General features: G+C 34.7%; 1 protein-coding gene across 1 annotated transcript; it reads left to right on the top strand.

Annotated features, from left to right (window-relative positions):
* Positions 1–9116: 9116 nt before the first annotated feature.
* On the top strand, positions 9117–18974 carry LOC149775198 (transducin beta-like protein 2). The gene is made up of 5 exons (XM_089944371.1): positions 9117–9157; positions 10515–10571; positions 14375–14487; positions 17609–17795; positions 18652–18974. Exons 1-5 carry the CDS (start codon positions 9117–9119, stop codon positions 18704–18706), a joined length of 453 nt encoding a protein of 150 aa, XP_089800497.1. The 3' UTR covers positions 18707–18974.
* Positions 18975–19363: the final 389 nt, after the last annotated feature.

The following is a 19363-nucleotide window of genomic DNA, read 5'->3' on the forward strand; positions in this document are numbered from 1 at the left end:
TAAAGACTGGTGAAACATATGGACATAATAAATTTAAATTGGTGGTCTTTAGATTTAATTAATTGTGTTTGCTATTAAATTTGTTTCATTTCGTCTACATTAGCCAACCAACGCTAAGCAGTCTAAATCGATATATGCCAATATAAATCTGAACATTACTTGTATTAATTACTTAAGTTATTGTAATAGTATTTTCCAGTATTATATAAGTGAAATTGCCTTATTCAATGGCATAGTCTGTGCATGCGAACATTTCTTTCCTATACGAAAATCGCTGTACTTCATATTGTTACTATATGCCTATACCCATGCTGTTTTGAAATGAAAAGACGTATATCCATGCAACAATTATATATCTGAAGCCTAGGATTCATGTTATACAACAGTATATAACATGTTTAGTATTTTCCAGTATTATATAAGTGAAATTGCCATAATCAATTGTATAGTCTGTGCATGGGAAATTTTATCTCCCATACGAACGTCGCTGTACTTCACATTATTACTATACGCCTATACCCAGGCTGCTTTGCGATGGTGACATGTATATCCATGCAACAACTATATATTTGAAGCCCTGGAGTCATGCTATGCAAAAGTATAGAATATGTCCAGGTATGTTATTAAATGCATCTCCAACTTTCTGTCCGATCGACTCATGCATACTGATAAAAAAAATTGCGAAGTTTCACATCCAAGCAGCGTGCGTCTACCCATGCCTTTTTGTGATGGTACAGCATATTTCAATGTCACAACTATATATGTGAAGCTTAGAAATCAACCTATACAACAGTATATACTATATACAGTTTAGCTGTGTAGCTTATAATTCAAGCTATACAACATCAAATACTATATGTAATTATCTTATTAAATAAATTTTTAGTGGTCTGTCCGTGCGATGATAAAACGTATATTCATGCAACTACTATAGATGTGAAGCTTAGAATTCAACCTATACAACAGGAAATACTATATGTAATTATCTTATTAAATAAATGTTTAGTTGTCTGTCCGTGCGACTAGTGCATTCCAATACGAACGTTAACGATGTATGCATACGTATGTGCAGTCCTATACGAAAGTTAACCATGTTTGTATGCATGTATGTATGTATGTATGTATGTATGGATGTATGTTTAATTCTACTCAGGGGTATTACTAATATTTATGAACATATCTTATAAAAAATAAACAACTTCTACATATTCAAAAATCATACATCATATTAAAGAGAGCGGATCATTATATAGCGCTTTTCATTTAAAAAATGTTAGGCGATAAATCAGGGGATCTTTTTAAGTAATACACGGATTAATACAAACATACATACATACATACATACATGCAAAAGGTAACACCCTGTTCACATCCATGGGGGTCACAAACTTTGGCCCCGCTTTTACTCTGACAGGAGTGTGCCATCATGGTCACGCTATCTCGTGTTTGTCATTAATTTATTATTATTATCATCATTATCATTCGTTTAAAAACTGGTGAAACATATGGAAGTAATAAATTTAAATTGGTGGTCTTTAGATTTATTTATTATTTGGGTTTGCTTTTAAATTTGTTTCATTTCGACTACGTTAGCCAACCAACGCTAAGCAGTCTAAATCGATATATGCCAATATAAATCTGTACATTACTTGTATTAATTACTTAAATTATTGTAATAGTATTTCCCAGTATTATTTAAGTGAAATTGCCCTACTCATTGGTATAGCATGTGCATGCGAAAATTTATTTCCTATTCGCAAGTCGCTGTACTTCATATTATTACTATATGCCTCTACCCTTGCTGTTTTTCGATCGTAACACATATATCCACGCAACAACTATGCGTTTGAAGCCTAGGATCCATGCTATACAACATTATATAATATGTCTAGGTATGTTACTAAATGCATCTCCATCTTTCTGTCCGTGCGACTCTTGCATACTGATAAAAAAAATTGCGAAGTTACGGAGTTTCACATCCAAGCTGTGTGCGTCTACCCATGCCTATTTGTGATGGTACAACATATTTCAATGTTACAACTATAGATGTGAAGCTTAGAAATCAAGCTATACAACATTATATACTATATGTAGTTATCTTATTAAATAAATCTCAGTTTGTCTGTCCTATATGAAAGTTAACTATCTTCATATTATTGCTATATTCTCCTATACATGCTGTTTTGCGATGGTAACACGTATATCCATGCAGCTACTATAGATGTGAAGCTTAGAATTCACGCTATACAACATGAAATACTATACGTAATTATCTTATTAAATAAAATTTAGTTATCTGTCCGTTGGACTAGTCCATTCCTATACGAAAGTTAACCATGTATGTATGTATGGATGTATAAGCAGTCTACATCGATATATGCCAATATAAATCTGTACATTACTTGTATTAATTGCTTAAGTTATTGTAATAGTATTTTCCAGTATTATGTACGTGAAATTGTCTTACTCAATAGTATAGTCTGTACATGCGAAAATGTCTTTCCTTTACGAAAGTCGCTGTACTTCATATTATTACTATATGCTTCTACCCTCGCTGTTTTGTAGAAACGTATATCCACGGAACAACTGTCTATTTGAAGCCTATGATTCATGCTATAGAACAGTATATAGTCTAGGTATGTTATTAAATGCATCTCCATTTAAATGCATCTCCATTTGTAGTTAAAATATTAAATTCTTATTCATTTGTCTGTTCGTTCGATTAGTGCATTCCTGTAAAATCACTGCTTAAAAATCTACTTTTATTCAGTTATTTTATGTATGGAAAATTAGTCATACTAATCGAATACAACAACCGCTTTTCACAGATTTCTTATCAATATATAGGATTCTCAGCGTTGGAGCTACCAATGACTGAATGTTATTTGTATCTTCCCTTGCCTACTTGAGATTGTGATAAGTTCTTACATGATATTACTGTAAATTTTAAGCCTATAATTCAAACTGTCCAACAATATAATTCGTGTAGATCTCCTTTTTTATTACTCTTTTATTTGTCTGTCGGTGCGCCGACCTATTTATTTTATGCAAACTCTTATGTGTGGGTCGTTTATATATACTAATCACATATAACCACCGATTCTCACAAATATGATATCAATGTATATATTCCTCAGCAGTCTAGATCGATCTATTTGCAATATATATCGGTAAAAATGCATGACGTGGTCTCTTCCCTTGCCTAAGTTTGAATGTGATTATCATTAGTAAAACAAATAACGTATTATTGAATAAATTGTTATTGAGCTATGTGTAAATGTAAACAATCTAACCACCGACGTAAAACAACAGGTTCCCATGGGCGTGGGGGTGGGGTGGGGTGGCACAAACGTTGGCCTCGCTATTACTTTGGCATGATTGCGCCATCTATAGTTGTTCTGGTCACGATATCTTCAGCATCACCGAACGTCTGAAGAACTGTTTGTCCGACGTAATAGCCTCACCCCCCCCCATCCAAATGTCATTGCAAAAAAATAGATGTATTCTACCAAACATCTTCAAAATTGGACGTAATAAATTTAAATTGGTGGTCTTTAGATTTAGTTAATAATTGTATTTGCTATTAAATTTGTTTGATTTTGACTACGTTACCCAACCAACGCTAAGCAATCTAAATCGATATGTGCTAATAAAAATCTGTAAAAATGTAAACTAAATTATTAGGTATTTTTTAATTATTAAACATCGCTTTGGGTAAGCATTTTTACTGATTTACATAAACAAGTTATGTGCCTATTCGCTTGCCTAATTGCGATTTTGACACATACTTAGATCGTATTCCTATAGAAGTCAAGCCTATAATTCAAGCTATCCAACAGTATATAATATGAGTAAATCTCCCATTTAATGTTTTGATTTGTCTGTCAGTGTGCCGACCGCTTTCTTTTAGTCTTACGTTTTAAGTATGGGTAAATAAGTCACACTAATCACATACAACCACCGATTTTACCAAATTTGATATCAATGTTTTCGTAAGATCCCATGATTTGTCGCCTTACTTTTTTATAATGAAAGTCGCTATATAATGATCCGCTCTCCCTCTCTGATACGATACACGATTTTTGTATATTTATAAGTTATTTACATTTGTTTTTCACTCCCCGACGAGTTATGTAACTAATTTGGACGTGCTTATACACAACATAGCCTATTTATTTAAAAATATTATGCACTCATTATAGTAAAATCACCCCCGTATTAATCGTATAGTATTGCTATACAGATTTGTTTCATCGGATTTTGTCCTGATATGAGGCCAAAATCCGAAATACAAACAGCATGGCTCAAAATGCCCTGTGCGTTATTCAACATATTCATTTAAATACAGCGGTTATGTTAATGTTATTAGCTTGCTGGTTATTCGTGAAAATTCCCTATCAAACCGTGTATATACTATATACAGTTTAGCTGTGAAGCTTATAATTCAAGCTATACAACATCAAATATTATATGTAATTATCTTATTAAATAAATTGTTATTTGTCTAACCGTGCGACTAGTGCATTCCTATACGAAAGTTAAGCATGTATAAATGTATGGATGTATAAGCAGTATAAATCGATATATGCCAATATAAATCTGTACATTACCTGTAATAATTGCTTAAGTGATTGTAATAGTATTTTCCAGTATTATTTAAGTGAAATTGCCCTACTCAATGGTATAGTCTGTGCATGCGAAAATTTATTTCCTATACGAAAGTCGCTGTACTTCATGTTGTTACTATATGCCTCTACCCATGCTGTTTTGCGATGGTAACACGTATATTCATGCAACAACTATATATGTGAAGCCTAGGATTCATGCTATACAACAGTATATAATATGTCTAGGTATGTTATTAAGTACATCTCCATCTGTCTGTCCGTGAGACTCATGCATTCTGATAACAAGAAGTTACAGATTTTCACAACCCAGCTACGTGCCTCTACCCATGCCTATTTGTGATGGTACAACATATTTCCATGTCACAACCATAGATGTGAACCTTAGAAATCAAGCTATACAGCAGTATATACTATATGTAGTTATCTTATTAAATAAATATATGTTTGTCTGTCCTATATGAATGTTAGCTATCTTCATATTATTGCTATATTCTCCTACACATGCTGTTTTGCGATGGTAACACGTATGTCCATGCAACTAATATAGATGTGAAGCTTAGAATTCAAGCTATACAACAGGAAATACTATGTGTAATTATCTTATTAAATAAAATTTTGTTGTCTGTCCGTGCGACTAGTGCATTCCTATACGAACGTTAACGATGTATGTATGCATGTATGTGTAGTCCTATACGAAAGTTAACCATGTTTGTATGCATGTATGGATGTATGGATATATGTTTGTATGTTTGTAATATGTTTGTTTGCATGCATGTATGAGTGAATGAATGCATGTATGTATGTATGTATGTATGTATGTATGTAACATTTTATCCCTGAACCACATCCCTCACCAGTAAAAAACACGGATATGACTCCGACTTACGAGAAGAAGGCAAGATTTGTTTGCCCGTGATGTTTCCGACAGGTGCAACAAATCGGTGAACATTTAAACCGGACCTGTATGACCAACGCCCAGGGCTACACGTTAGACCACCGGAAGCTATTGAAGAATGAGATGGCCGTCAGACGTGCAGCGCATAAAAACGCAGTTGTTAGAGTATCAGAATTAGTGAACTCCATGTATTTCGAAGGGAATTCCTTTGTAGACTATTTGACCTATCTATTCGAGCGGTGCGGTGTTTTAGTTAATTGCGATCTAGAGACTATTACACCTGAAAAGTTACGATTAGCGCCACATTCAAAACACGAACGCTCCACACAAACGTCGCCAATTCTTCATGAAATGGTACCATCGCCAGTACCCTGTCCATCTTTGTTGGAGCCGTGCTCTGATGACGCCGGCAACCAATCGGTTTACGTTTCGCCAGCGTCGCAAATGCGGCATAGAACGGTACCATCTCCATTAATCAGTTCATCCTGGCAGGAACCGTTAGCAGCACCCTCTGTTAATGACGCGTCATCGGTCATCGAAATGGCATCACCAGAAAAGGATGACTCCATTTGCGATTTGAGTAAGTGCAACATGCACCCGGTTGTGGTACTTAAACGACTCCCAACCAAAAGAAAGTTGCAATTATCTGAGAGTAAGTTTCCAGTAGTGAAGAAATGTAAGTCAGACGAAACGTCATCGGCGTCCACTATTGTTCTAAAAAATCAACCTAATTTTACTAGACCAATCAACATTCAAATGTCAAAGTTAGGATTTTATCAAAAGGGCGAAACTGGTTGCTTTCCAACATTAGATAAATTTGATAAACATTTAGAGTTTACAATGTTCATCCCTAAAGCTAGTTATCGTAATCAACTCGTTACAAACGTAAATCGCATACTTAATCGTTTACATCCTGCGTTCGAGAATCCTGATGTTCTAGCAAATACGGAAGCTATTAAAGAGTACTTTAACCTTTTACCAGCTTCCTTAGTTGCCAGTACTAAGGCTAATTATATAAAATCACTCGGACTGTTTCTTTCATTTTGTTCGCAGACGACATCAATTCGTGAACGCTATAAAACATTAATTGAAGCGTTGCCTTCCATTCGTGAATGCCTTGCCAGCATACGGGCCGGTTTGTCCAAGAGGACAAGTAGACGAATAGCTGAGAGACGAGCTGAACAATTCCGCGGAGAACAAAAAGCCTGTTCTATAGAAGAAATCATTAACTGCGTAGAAGTCTTAAGGAAACACTCGATTAAGTTTCTTGATAAGTCATCACGCCTTTCGGATGACAACTTGAAGTCTATCAACACTTATTTCAACGCGTTAATTGCTTTAAAATATGGTTATCGACCGTCCGTATTTATGAATATGATGATGGAAGAATTTGAGAAACCCGTTCGGATTAACATGGACAACGGCCAAAAGTCAAACTGAGCGTTGGCGTCGTTGAACATAAAACGGCATCGACGAAATTAGCAACGGTATCATTTAATGAATCTGAATATGAACAAATTAAAAAGTACATTGCGAATATACGAGTCAGAGTTGCCACCACTAATAGTCCTAGGAACATATTTTTAAATCGTAATGGTAAGAAAATACACAACACGTCATCGGACCTACGTACCAGGCAGATCGATCTCAGTCTCCCTCTTATAACATCTACACAAGCGCGACATTCTTATGAAACCATGTCTTCAGAGCTGTTAGAGCCTAATCAGCGCCAAGCTGTTGCGAGCTATCTTGCGCATAGTATAGGTACCACCAACACCAACTACGTCGACATTACAGAGGAAACGATCAAGGGATGGTTTCTGCAATGTCGGTATTGCAAGATCCCCAATCATCAATGGTTAAACTTGCTGTTAAACGTAAAATACACTACACTGCTTAACAGTTAACAGACAGGCCTATGTGTATGGAGTTGAATAGGTAACAGGTGTTCTATTTATAGCACACTGCACTGGATAACTTTGTTTCATGCATATCGGAGGGCTAAAAGGTAAAGGGTTAAAGTCATGCATATGAAAATGTTCTTTGCATATTTTATGATTTTTATTTAACTGATCATCCTTAAATTGCTTATGATAATAGTCACTTCAGTAGTGGCATCATGGCACTTGTTACAGTTGTCTTTTTCCAGGTAGGCAACTGTATGCACATCTGGGTTCTTCAACTTGACATGACTATTTGGTAAACTAAATTTGATTGCCATATGGGCCCAGGAACAAGCATTAAGCTGTAGTCCGAATCTTGCAACAGTTTTAAAAATATGTGTTTAAAATACTGGCTACCTTGAAAATCCCAGATGGCTGATTCCCAATGTTGTTCATCTTAATACAGCAATTTTGTTCAGCAAATACTGGCTGATGATAATGACAGTGACAATGATTTTTAAATTATGAAATATACCTGTTCCATTGGTTTTTGAAATTAAATGTAGAAAAGTCAGAATACTCGGACATGATTTTTCTCCAGTTTAAAGCAGAATTCCGCTTTTCTCCTGACTTGAATCAGATTTTTCTTGATACAGTCCATTTTTTATATCATCTCCAATCTGGTTTTTTTAAAGACGGTATGTATGCTCCCATTCTGTAATGACCCTTGTAACTTATTCGTTACATATATTAGTTAGCACACGAATCTCGTAAAGAGTATTCTGATTGGTCAAAGGTTTAAAGTCATCCAGTAAATCTTCGTGTAATGGAAACTGATGGCAATGGAAAGAAGAAGCATGCTTGTAAAACATGGCGTCCTGAGTTGTTGAGAGACCATGACACAAAAAGTTTAGATAAAGGTTTAAAAAATGTATGGAAATAGGAATGGCTGGAGCAAAAAGTTGATGGATATTTAGTTGGTCATTTTATAAGAAAACTGAACACTAGAGGACTGGCATTTTGTGACCTCTGCTGTATGGTAATTGTGGTTGGAAGAGTTTGGAACAGCACCTACGAAAGAAGCTGCATATGGAAAAATTGAAGTTCTGAAGGCATCTGGAAAAAGTACAGTTAATTACTATAAGAAGAAAGATCTCATGCATGAGAGAACAGATGTAGCCCTCTGTCAGAATATGTGCACTGCATGTCGCCAATATAAAGACCAGCTTGAAAGGAAAAAGGCTCTCATTGAGAAGGAAAAGAAACAATTTCACACTGAGCCAATAAAGTCCGTGGTGACTAAAAGGAAAGCTAACAAAATCTTTGCCAAAGCCGCAAAAAGTTCTCGACTGGCATATCAACAGGTTGTGTCTATTGGCGAAAAAGACAATTGAATATATGGGATTATTTGTATATATTTGATGTACTTGGGTGTTTATTTTAGAGATTTGTTATGAAAAGAGAGGAGTATAATATATTTGCTGCAAAAATTTAGAAATTATTGTGACTTAATTACGATGTGAACACTGACATGCACATGAAATAACTTCAGCATCAGTAGTATTGGAGAACAAATTCATGTGACTATAAATATTGTGAAATTATTGAAGTCAAGTTGAACATTTTTGGTAAGTTTATTAGTTTCAAGTGATTATTTTGATTTATTTTATGATCATATGTTCTACCAGGAGCAGGTTTTATGAATGTAAAATGCGATTTTCGCCAGGGTCCTTTGGACCCCTGGATCAGGGGTACAGCCCCTCGAGACCAATTGGGGGAGAACCCCCAAACACCCCTCAACTTTTTTCAGCTTTTTTTTTTTTTTTTTACGGAATACCAAAATCATGTCTGAATACTAAGCCTAAAATACAGCATGGTTAAAACTAGGGCGCAGTTTTCATTCGTTGCTTAAACAATTTAGCTTTGCTGGATCTTGTGCTTCAAAATTATATAGCCCTTATAGGGGTTAAGATCAGCTAAATAAAAAAGAATCAAAAACTGAATTGGAAGTAAAGATTATTTGATCAAAATACTCCACGCTTTGAATAAAATCCTGGCAGTAATTCCGATGCATACACTGTTGGGTCAGTGTCACATGTGGATACCTTTGAATCGAAATGCTTTAAATCTTAATAAATCTTATGTCATTGATATGTCCTTCTGTTTATGTCAATGATAAGTACTTCTATTTATGTCAATAAGTCCTTCCATTTATGTCAATGATAAGTCCTTCTATTTATGTCATTGATAAATCCTTCCATTTATATCAATCATAAGTCCTTCTATTTATGTCATTCATAAGTCCTTATATTTATGTCAACAAGTCCTTCCATTTATATCAATGATAATTCCTTCTATTTATGTCAATGATAAGTCCTTCTATTTATGTCATTGATAAATCCTTCCATTTATGTCATTGATAAGTCCTTCCATTTATGTCAATGTTAAGTCCTTCTATTTATGTCAATGATAAGTCCTTCTATTTATGCCAGTGATAGGTTCTTCTATTTATGTCAATGATAAGTCCTTCTATTTATGTCAATGATAAGTCCTTCTATCACACGTTAAACATATTTTAATGCTGTGAATTGAAACAAAGGTAGTTGGATTGGAAACAAGTGCCTATATTTCTATGGATTCATCTCTCTTATGGTTATAGATACATGCGGCATGACAATGCATTATATATATATATATATATATATATATATATATATATATATATATATATATATATATATATATATATATATATATATATATATATATATATACACACACATATATGTATACATATATATATATATATATATATATATATATATATATATATATATATATATATATATATATATACACACATATATGTATGCATATATATATATATATATATATATATATATATATATATATATATATATATATATATATATATATATATATATATATATATATATATGCAATGTTAATAAAAACATGAGAGGGAAATAAACCATAAGCTTGTTTTATTGCGCATGAAACGACTTTGTCTTAAACTGAATGTAGTTAAATACCAGCTACTACTTTTGTAGATAATTAATTGATTTTATTTGTTCAGTTTTATTTCAGAATGACATCTGTGTCAAAAGATAATACACTGTACATGGAAGTACTGGGATACAAATAGTAAGCGATTTTATCTGAACATCTGCAGTGAACTGTTTCATTGGACCATTGTGTCCATTAAATTTTTTCCATAATTAAGTTAAAGACAGGTATAGTTCCTAGGCTTGTGCTTTTTTAAAATATTTTCTCAGATATCAATAGATAGGAATTGCATGTAAAAAGTTGTGTCTCTTTTTACATCATAAATGGAACTTAAAAGGTTAGCGTTTTATTGTTCCCCACGCTTTATCATGGATATTATTCCTATAATAATTATTTACCATTAAAGCTAGTCTTTAATTATCCCCCACACATTGTCATGGATATTGCAATACCATCATTCTGTTGTTTTTTATTTTGTCTGCAATCACAGCTTCTAAATTGCAGAGTGGAGAATCCAGAAACTTTGTAGTTAAGTTGTCCACCAATAACTATCTGCATGAGGGTTGTTATTCTTGGCTCCCACCCTTAATGTCCCTGAGATGGGATAAAGATCTGATGTAAATTTTATTACATTGACATTTTCAAATTTTCTCTGACCAAACTATGTTTGTAGCTTGATGCCCCAGTGTTAGGCATCACTGTAAACTGCCACACTGCAGACATTATAGTGACATGGCTGATTTTTTTTATAAAACTACATTAAAAATCCAAATCACATGCACTGTACTTATTTGTGAGTTATGGTCAGTATCTGTGAGTGTATAGAAGGGGTGGAGGTGGAATATGCAGTAAAATACGTGGGGAGTTGGGTTGGAAAATCATTTCAGTTGTTGCTATTTACATTTTTTAGTTTGGTACAAAAGTTAATTTCTTTGGGAATTCGTAGTTGGATGCTTGTAATCAGTAGAATGAATTTTTTTTTTTAAATTTTCTTCTCTCCTGTATTGGTATGTGGCTGTCACATGTTAATTAAGTTTAAAGATTAACCTGAACATAATCTGTTTAGAAATTCATGCGTGTTTAATTTTCCTAATGGATTTCTGATCCTGAGAAATGTTCAGGTGTTTGAACATATTGCATGTTTTGTAGACAGTGCTCCTCTTTTGGAGAAAAGGGTATTGGAGGGTAAAATAATTTTTAAGTGCTCTGTGTGAGGTCAGTGAGGAGCTGACACTGATGATGTTTGGTCTAGAACTTTTTATTATGAGTATTAAAAATGTTGGCACATGGATTTCTGATTTCATTGTGAGAGTGTAAGATTGAGTGCTATAATTCAAGAGTTTTGGTTACAATGATTAGTAATTATTTAAGTGTTGGAGCTAAATTGATTTGAGATGAGCTATTGCTTTCATTATCATTGTTAGATCATTTGTTTCATTTCTTTACAAATATTTTCTTCGTCTTTAACTTCAGTACAACTTAGGACAGGGCACATATCTTCTCTTCACTGGAAAATTGCCTTGTTCTGGCCCTTGTTTGATAGCACTGGTCAACAGTGAAATCATTACTGACTTGAAAAGGCCCTAATCTGTAGTATTTTGGTGTGCCGAACACGAATATAACCGTGAAAAATTTGTATTGGCTCTCGTTTTGAAGATATTCATATACCTCATTTTCTATGTTTCACTGTGTAAATTTCTCCAGTAGGACTGCAGCAACATCCGGAATAATGATGTAACATTGCATAATACCATCATGCTCACATCATCCACAGTTGATTGCATCATTTTCTGATGCAATGCAATACTAATGCCATGCGGCTGCTGAAGTAAGTTGACGTCAGCAGTGTACTATACATGTGTAGGCCTATTATACTAATGCCAGGCGGCTGCTGAAGCTGACGTAAGCAGTGTACTATATAAAGCCCAATCAGATAGGTTCAGCATTTAAAATATTTTAGACGTTGTGCGAGACAGTTCAAGCTACTGTTACATAAAACTTATTATTTTATCCATTTACGTACAATAAAGAACAGTAATGCCTCGAAAGTGTGTTAATACCGCGGACAATTTTTGCTATATTTGTGGGGAAGTGACATTTGCCAACCAGAAGAAAAGTATCAATTCTCAAGTGAAGAAGGCATATCATCTTTACTTCGGATGCAAGGTTGGTGACCAAGACAAGCCTTGGGCTCCGCATATATGCTGTGCTACATGTACAACACAGCTTTCACAGTGGTTGAATTGCAAAAGGTCATCAATGCCGTTTGCAGTCCCAATGGTGTGGAGAGAGCCAAGCAACCACCTAAATGACTGTTACTTCTGCTTGGTTCCTCCTCTTTCCGGCGGAATAACGAAGCGAAAGAAGTCGAGAATAGTCTACCCAAACATTCCGTCTGCATTGAGACCAGTTCCACATGGTGAGGGACTTCCTATTCCAGAACCTCCAGCAGAATATTCTCTTGATTCATCTGACGAAGACAAAGGTGAGTCGACCTGTTCTTCTCCTGGTCCATCAGCATGCAGTGATCCAGATTTTCACTGTGGTGCATCATCAACCCCACACAGAATAACACAGGAAGAACTAAATGACCTGATTCGTGATTTGGACTTATCAAAGAACAAGGCAGAATTGCTAGGATCAAGACTCCAACAATGGAATCTTCTAGAAGAAGATGTCACAATTACTGCATATCGAAAGCGCCACCAGCAATTGGAGCCTTTCTTCAGAAAGGAAAGTAATCTGATATTCTGTTCCGATATTGAGGGCCTCATGAATGCTTTAAAAATCACTCATGACCCACAAGAATGGAGACTATTTGTGGACTCTTCGAAACTGAGTCTCAAGGCTGTGCTTTTGCACAATGGAAACATTCTTCCATCTATTCCAGTAGCGTATGCTGTCCACATGAAAGAGACATACGATAACTTAAGGCAGCTACTGAATTCCATTGAGTATAACAAGTACAGCTGGCACCTCTGTGGTGATTTGAAGGTAGTTGCCCTTTTAATGGGACTGCAACAAGGATATACAAAATACATGTGTTTCTTATGCGAGTGGGATAGCCGAGCAAGGGAAATGCACTACATGAGGAAGGAATGGACTCACAGGCAGAATGTAGCCATTGGAGAGAAGAATATCCAACACCCAGCTCTGGTTGAGGCTCAGAAAATCTTGCTACCACCCCTTCACATCAAACTAGGTTTGATGAAGAACTTCGTGAAAGCCATTGACCGGACTTTGCCAGCATTCCGATACCTGCATGAAAAATTCCCTCGACTCAGCGAAGCAAAGATTAAAGAGGGAGTTTTTGTGGGTCCTCAGATTCGAGAGCTTTTCAAAGATGACCGGTTCAACAACTTGCTGGAAGGTGACGCGAAACAAGCATGGAATGCTTTTCGCCTAGTTTCTACAAACTTCCTCGGAAATGTTAGGGCAGAAAACTATAAGGAACTAGTAGAAGACATGTTGATGAAGTATAAGAAACTTGGCTGCAATATGTCTCTAAAGATTCACTTCCTTCATTCCCATTTGGATTTCTTTCCTAGCAACTGTGGTATTGTTAGTGATGAACACGGCGAACGTTTTCATCAAGATATCGCAACAATGGAACAAAGATACCAGGGAAAATGGTCCACTACAATGCTGGCTGACTACTGCTGGACACTCCTCAGAGATGCTCCCGAACAGCTGTACAAGAGACAGGCGAAGAAATCTAAGATGTAGTCAATGACTTGATTTTTTATAGGTAGGCTATTACAGTTGACCTTTTACTATTGGAATGCATTTCGTTATGTAAACATTAATTTCTTGCAGATTACAAAAAAACTAGAGCCAATTTTGCAATTTGACTGTCATATTCGTGTTCAGCACATAAAAATTGATAAGAATTGACTAATTTTATTTCAGTAACATGACTTTTGTAAAAATTTGTTGTCCAGTGTAGCTTTATCACCAGATGGCAGGACTGTTGCCATGGGAATGGAAACTGTAATATGCCTTTATAATGCTCAGAATGGCAAGGATGAAGAAAGACTGGAAAATATTTACTCAGGTAATTTTCTTAGTACCTTACATTAACTTTCCATGTACTTCATTTCCATATAAAGATTCAGTATCAGTCTTTTTTACGATGTCACAGAAGATGTCATAATTGCATAAGATTACATTTCTTTCTTTATATAATATATTATAGCAAGTCATATGTGGTCAAAATGTCAAAGCAGAGATAGTGAAAAGCATGTTTTAGTTTTTTAAAAAACAAAGTTTGGGACTATTTAGACACATAAAACTACATATATATAGTACCCTGGAGGATACACATACATGTACATATATCATATTCTGGAGGATACATGTACATATATAATACCCAGGAGGATACACATTTACATGTATAATATTCAGGAGGCTACATGTACATATATATTATGAAGGAGGATATATGTACATATATAATACCCAGGAGGATACACATTTACATATATAATATTCTGGAGGCTACATGTACATATATATTACGAAGGAGGATATATGTACATATATAATACCCAGGAGGATACACATTTACATATATGATATGCTGGAGGATACATGTTTATGTATATAATACCAAAGAGGATACACATAACATTTATTCTACCCTGGAGGATGCATGTACATTTATTCTACCCTGGAGGATACATGTAGATATATAATACCCAGAAGGATACATGTACATATATAATACCCATGTGGATACATGTACATATATATTACACTGGAGGATACATTTACATATATAATACCCTCGAGGATATGTGTGGATGTAAACATTTATTCTACCCTGGAGGATATATGTACATACATATTACCCTGGAGGATATATGTTCATATATATATTACCCTGGAGGATATATGTTCATATATATATTACCCTGGAGGATATATGTTCATATATATATTACCCTGGAGGATATATGTTCATTTATATTACCCTGGAGGATACATGTATATATGCAATACCCTGGAGGATAAACATGTACATATATAGTTCTCTGGAGGATAAACATGTACATATATATATTACCCTGGAGGATACCTGTATATATGTAATACCCTGGAGGATATATATATATATATATATATATATATATATATATATATATATATATATATATATATATATATATATATATATATATATATATATATTACCTTGGAAGATTTGCATACATGTACATATAATAGTAATAATAATAGCAATGACTTTATTTAAAAGAAGCTTATTTTGTCAAATGCCCATTCATTTAACAAGCATTCTACAGAGGAGGATACACATATAGTACCCTAGTAATTCCTTGATACAAGCCCTCAAAATCATGGTCTCTCTCAACAACTCGGGATGCCATGTTTAACAAGCATGCTTCTTTTTTCCATTGCCATCAGCTGTATACAGTACTCCCACACTATAAAGTCATCAAAATAAATGGGTGTAGTCATGCTTGTAAGCTTAGTGTCAGACTTTTTATGGTAATCCCTCACTATAAAGTCATCAAAATAAATGGGTGTAGTCATGCTTGTAAGCTTAGTGTCAGACTTTTTATGGTAATCCCTCACTATAAAGCCCTCAAAATAAATGTGTGTAGTCGTGCTTGTAAGCTTTTTGTGTCAAGCTGTTTAAAGTAATCAGTCACTATAAAGCCCTCCAAATCACTGGGTATAGCGATACTTCTACACTTAGTTTCCAACTGTAGAGTACTCACTATAAAAACCTCACAATAACAGGGTTTACTCATGCTTTTAAGTTTAGTGTCAAACTGTTTGAGGTAATCCCTCACTATAAAGCCCTCCAAATAACTGGTTATAGTCATACTTCTACGCTTAGTGTCCAACTGTATAGAATACTCCCTCACTATAAAACCCTCAGAATAACTGGGTATAGTCATGCTTGTAAACTTAGTGTCAAAATGTTTAAGGTAATCCCTCACTATAAAGCCCTTAAAATAACTGGGTATAGTCATGCATCTAAGCTTAGTGTCAAACTGTTTATGGTAATCCCTCACTATAAAGCCCTTAAAATAACTGGGTATAGTCATGCATCTAAGCTTAGTGTCAAACTGTTTATGGTAATCCCTCACTATAAAGCCCTCAGAATAACTGGGTATAGTCATGCTTGTAAGCTTTGTGTCAAACTGTATACTGTACTGCCTCACTATAAAGCCATCAAAATATGTATAGCTATGCTTCTAAATTTAGTGTCAAACTGTATACAGTAATCCCTCACTATAAAGGCTCTCATTATACTGCTGCCCCTCCTACAACTTGAAAGTGATCTTTCTCAGATTTTGTTTGATCATTGCTAGTCAATTCTGTTTTTTATTTCTTTGCTAATGAGAATCAATATAATGATTTCACAGCATAAAATGCTCTTTCTGTACTGCATTGCACTGTCATGATACATACTTTTTACAGCATCCCATAATATAAGGCCAACTTGCTTAGAATGCAGGTCACAGTTGACTTTAGATTCTTCATCTTCACAAAGAACCTCACTTTATTCCCCTGATCACAAAGTGTATTATTTGACATACCTCTTAGCTTCCCCCCTCCCAATCTTAGAAGTAACTCATAAGAGTGATGCAGCACACTAAGTCAAATATGACCATGTCAAAATCATTATGATGCCCTAATGGAATATTTTGTACAAATTTAGTAAAAATAAAGTTCAGTTTTGAGTTTGGGCTTGAAATTGGAAACTTTATAAAGTTTTAGTGTAGAATATGTCATCTCAGTTGAATGGCCATAATGAATGCTGTGTTATGATGATGTTTGACGTACACATGATGTCTTTTTTTATAAACAGTGTACATGCAAACATTAGCATTTCTAAGGTATTTTCTGATCATTATCAGAAAGGCCTGAGAATGTTATGGTTGAATCAGTATTTGGCTGATTGATAGAATATTTAGCTGGTTGATAGATTATTTGGCTGGTTGATAGAGTATTTTATACAATGATGGTTGATAGAGTATTTTTTACAATGATGGTTGAAGAGTATTTTATACAATGAATATAGTTAATAAAGTATAAATTATAATTTAATTTTGGCAGGTTGGTAGAATTTGTTGTGTACAATGGATGTAAAGTTGGTAAATTGTACATTATAATTTAAATATGAAATTCTTTTTATGCAGGTCCTTTAACTGAGTTAGCATTTGACATAACTGGACAGTACTTATTATCATCAGGGGATAAACATGTGCATGTTCTGCACAATGTAACAGGGTACAAGGCTGCAATAGCTGACCTAAGGGAGAAGGAACTTAAGGCAACAGGGGCAGCAATGAAGGAGAGAATCAGACAACAGATAAATGAAGCCAGGTATATGGAGAAAAAATAGTTATCTTGAAAAGTAAATCTGTAATGCACATATCTGTTGAGCCCTTACTGGGATAAGCCTTGCATAGAAATGACTTTGAAATTTATTAGAATGTCTGACTGTACATAGATTTGCCTTAGTACCTGAGCACAGCATAGATTAAGTTCAGAGCTCACGTTGTTTTTTATTGAACATAGGGATACAGCTTTGACTTTATAGCTAAATAAGTTAAAATGGAGGACTCTTTTTATATAAACGAAATGTTATTATCAGTGTTGATGGTGTTTCAAAATAGTAAGAAGCCAGTTTACCACCCAAAACATTGCTTTGCCACTTGGGGCAGAAATTTGATGGCAAAACTTAAGTGAAGAATTTGTGCAATTTGAATCAAGACTCATGACCGGAAGGCCAGGTTAGTTGTCTTGGTGTGTCCCTTGTCAAGGCACTTTACTCCAATTGCCTTGGTACAAAATGACCTTTAATATGTTAATTCACCATTAAACAGTAATAAGTCAATCATTCAATCTTTATAAATACATTGAAATCTAAATAGAGCAATAGCATAGCAGTTGTGATCACTTTGTATTTCAACAGTACTGGGTTCAGTCCTTGGTTCTGACACATTTTAAGACAAGTCGTTCCATTTAGACAAAGTGGATTTGCAAGGACAGGTAGTTCCATTCATCACTGTGGGATTCTATGAATTTTCTTGTTTCCTTCATGACAAAGGCTTCCACATGTTGACCATATGATTCAAAAGCTATTTAAGCTTGCTCTAAGATAAAGGTAAAAGGTTTCAACTTTAAATGCATGACTGCCATGAAATTTCAAGCTTATATTTATCTTTTTTTTTTCCAGAGATGCCTTACAGAAGATACCAGGAGATGCTAATGGTTTTGTTGAAAGCAAGTGACATCGTGATCAGTCTTACATTTCCAAATCATCGTCATCATGACTTAGTGCCTAAATATTTAGTTGGCTGTATGCCACAAAGAAAGTCTCTTTGATAAAATTACTCTATAATCTATTCCTAATTGTGCAATTAATAAAAGAAGATTTTAATGGAGCACTTCATATTGTTCTTTTAATAAAGGAAATTGTCATGCACAAATAAAAAAATAAAATGCTAGTCAGTGTATTTGGGAACCTTTTTGCAAATAACAATAAACATCTCACTTAGATTTTCTTGTTCCTTTATTACTTTTGTGAGAGAAATTTAATTCAGCTACATGAACTTCTATGTTGGAGATTCTATATTGTACAATTAAACATTGAGTGGTCTAAAGCGCTCTCCGTTACGGATCACTGCCATCTCACTTCTGTCTGTAGGTTGGAATATCCGATTTGACCAATGTGGGTATGTGAGAAAGCTTGCCAGTAGCTTCTCGAGGTTTGGTGGTTCTTTCCGGGGATTTCCCGGGGTCTTCCTCCACCATTAATACTGATCGCCATATATAGCCTATCGTGTGCTGAAAAATGGCATTAAACCCTACAACAACAACAATTAAACATGTCATTTTATGCCATATTGAGTTTTGCAGGGAAGGAACAATCATATTAGCTACCTTAT

The sequence above is a fragment of the Sinohyriopsis cumingii genome, chromosome 19, assembly GCF_028554795.1.
Source record: "Sinohyriopsis cumingii isolate HCF-2022 chromosome 19, ASM2855479v2, whole genome shotgun sequence".
NCBI lineage: Eukaryota > Metazoa > Mollusca > Bivalvia > Unionida > Unionidae > Sinohyriopsis > Sinohyriopsis cumingii.

Coding starts and splice junctions, on each gene's coding strand:
- LOC149775198 (XM_089944371.1), top strand. CDS start 9,117: ATGCGATTTTCGCCAGGGTCCTTTGGACCCCTGGATCAGGG. Junction 9,158..10,514: donor TTTGGACCCCTGGATCAGGG/GTACAGCCCCTC, acceptor GTTTTATTTCAG/AATGACATCTGTGTCAAAAG. Junction 10,572..14,374: donor GAAGTACTGGGATACAAATA/GTAAGCGATTTT, acceptor TTTGTTGTCCAG/TGTAGCTTTATCACCAGATG.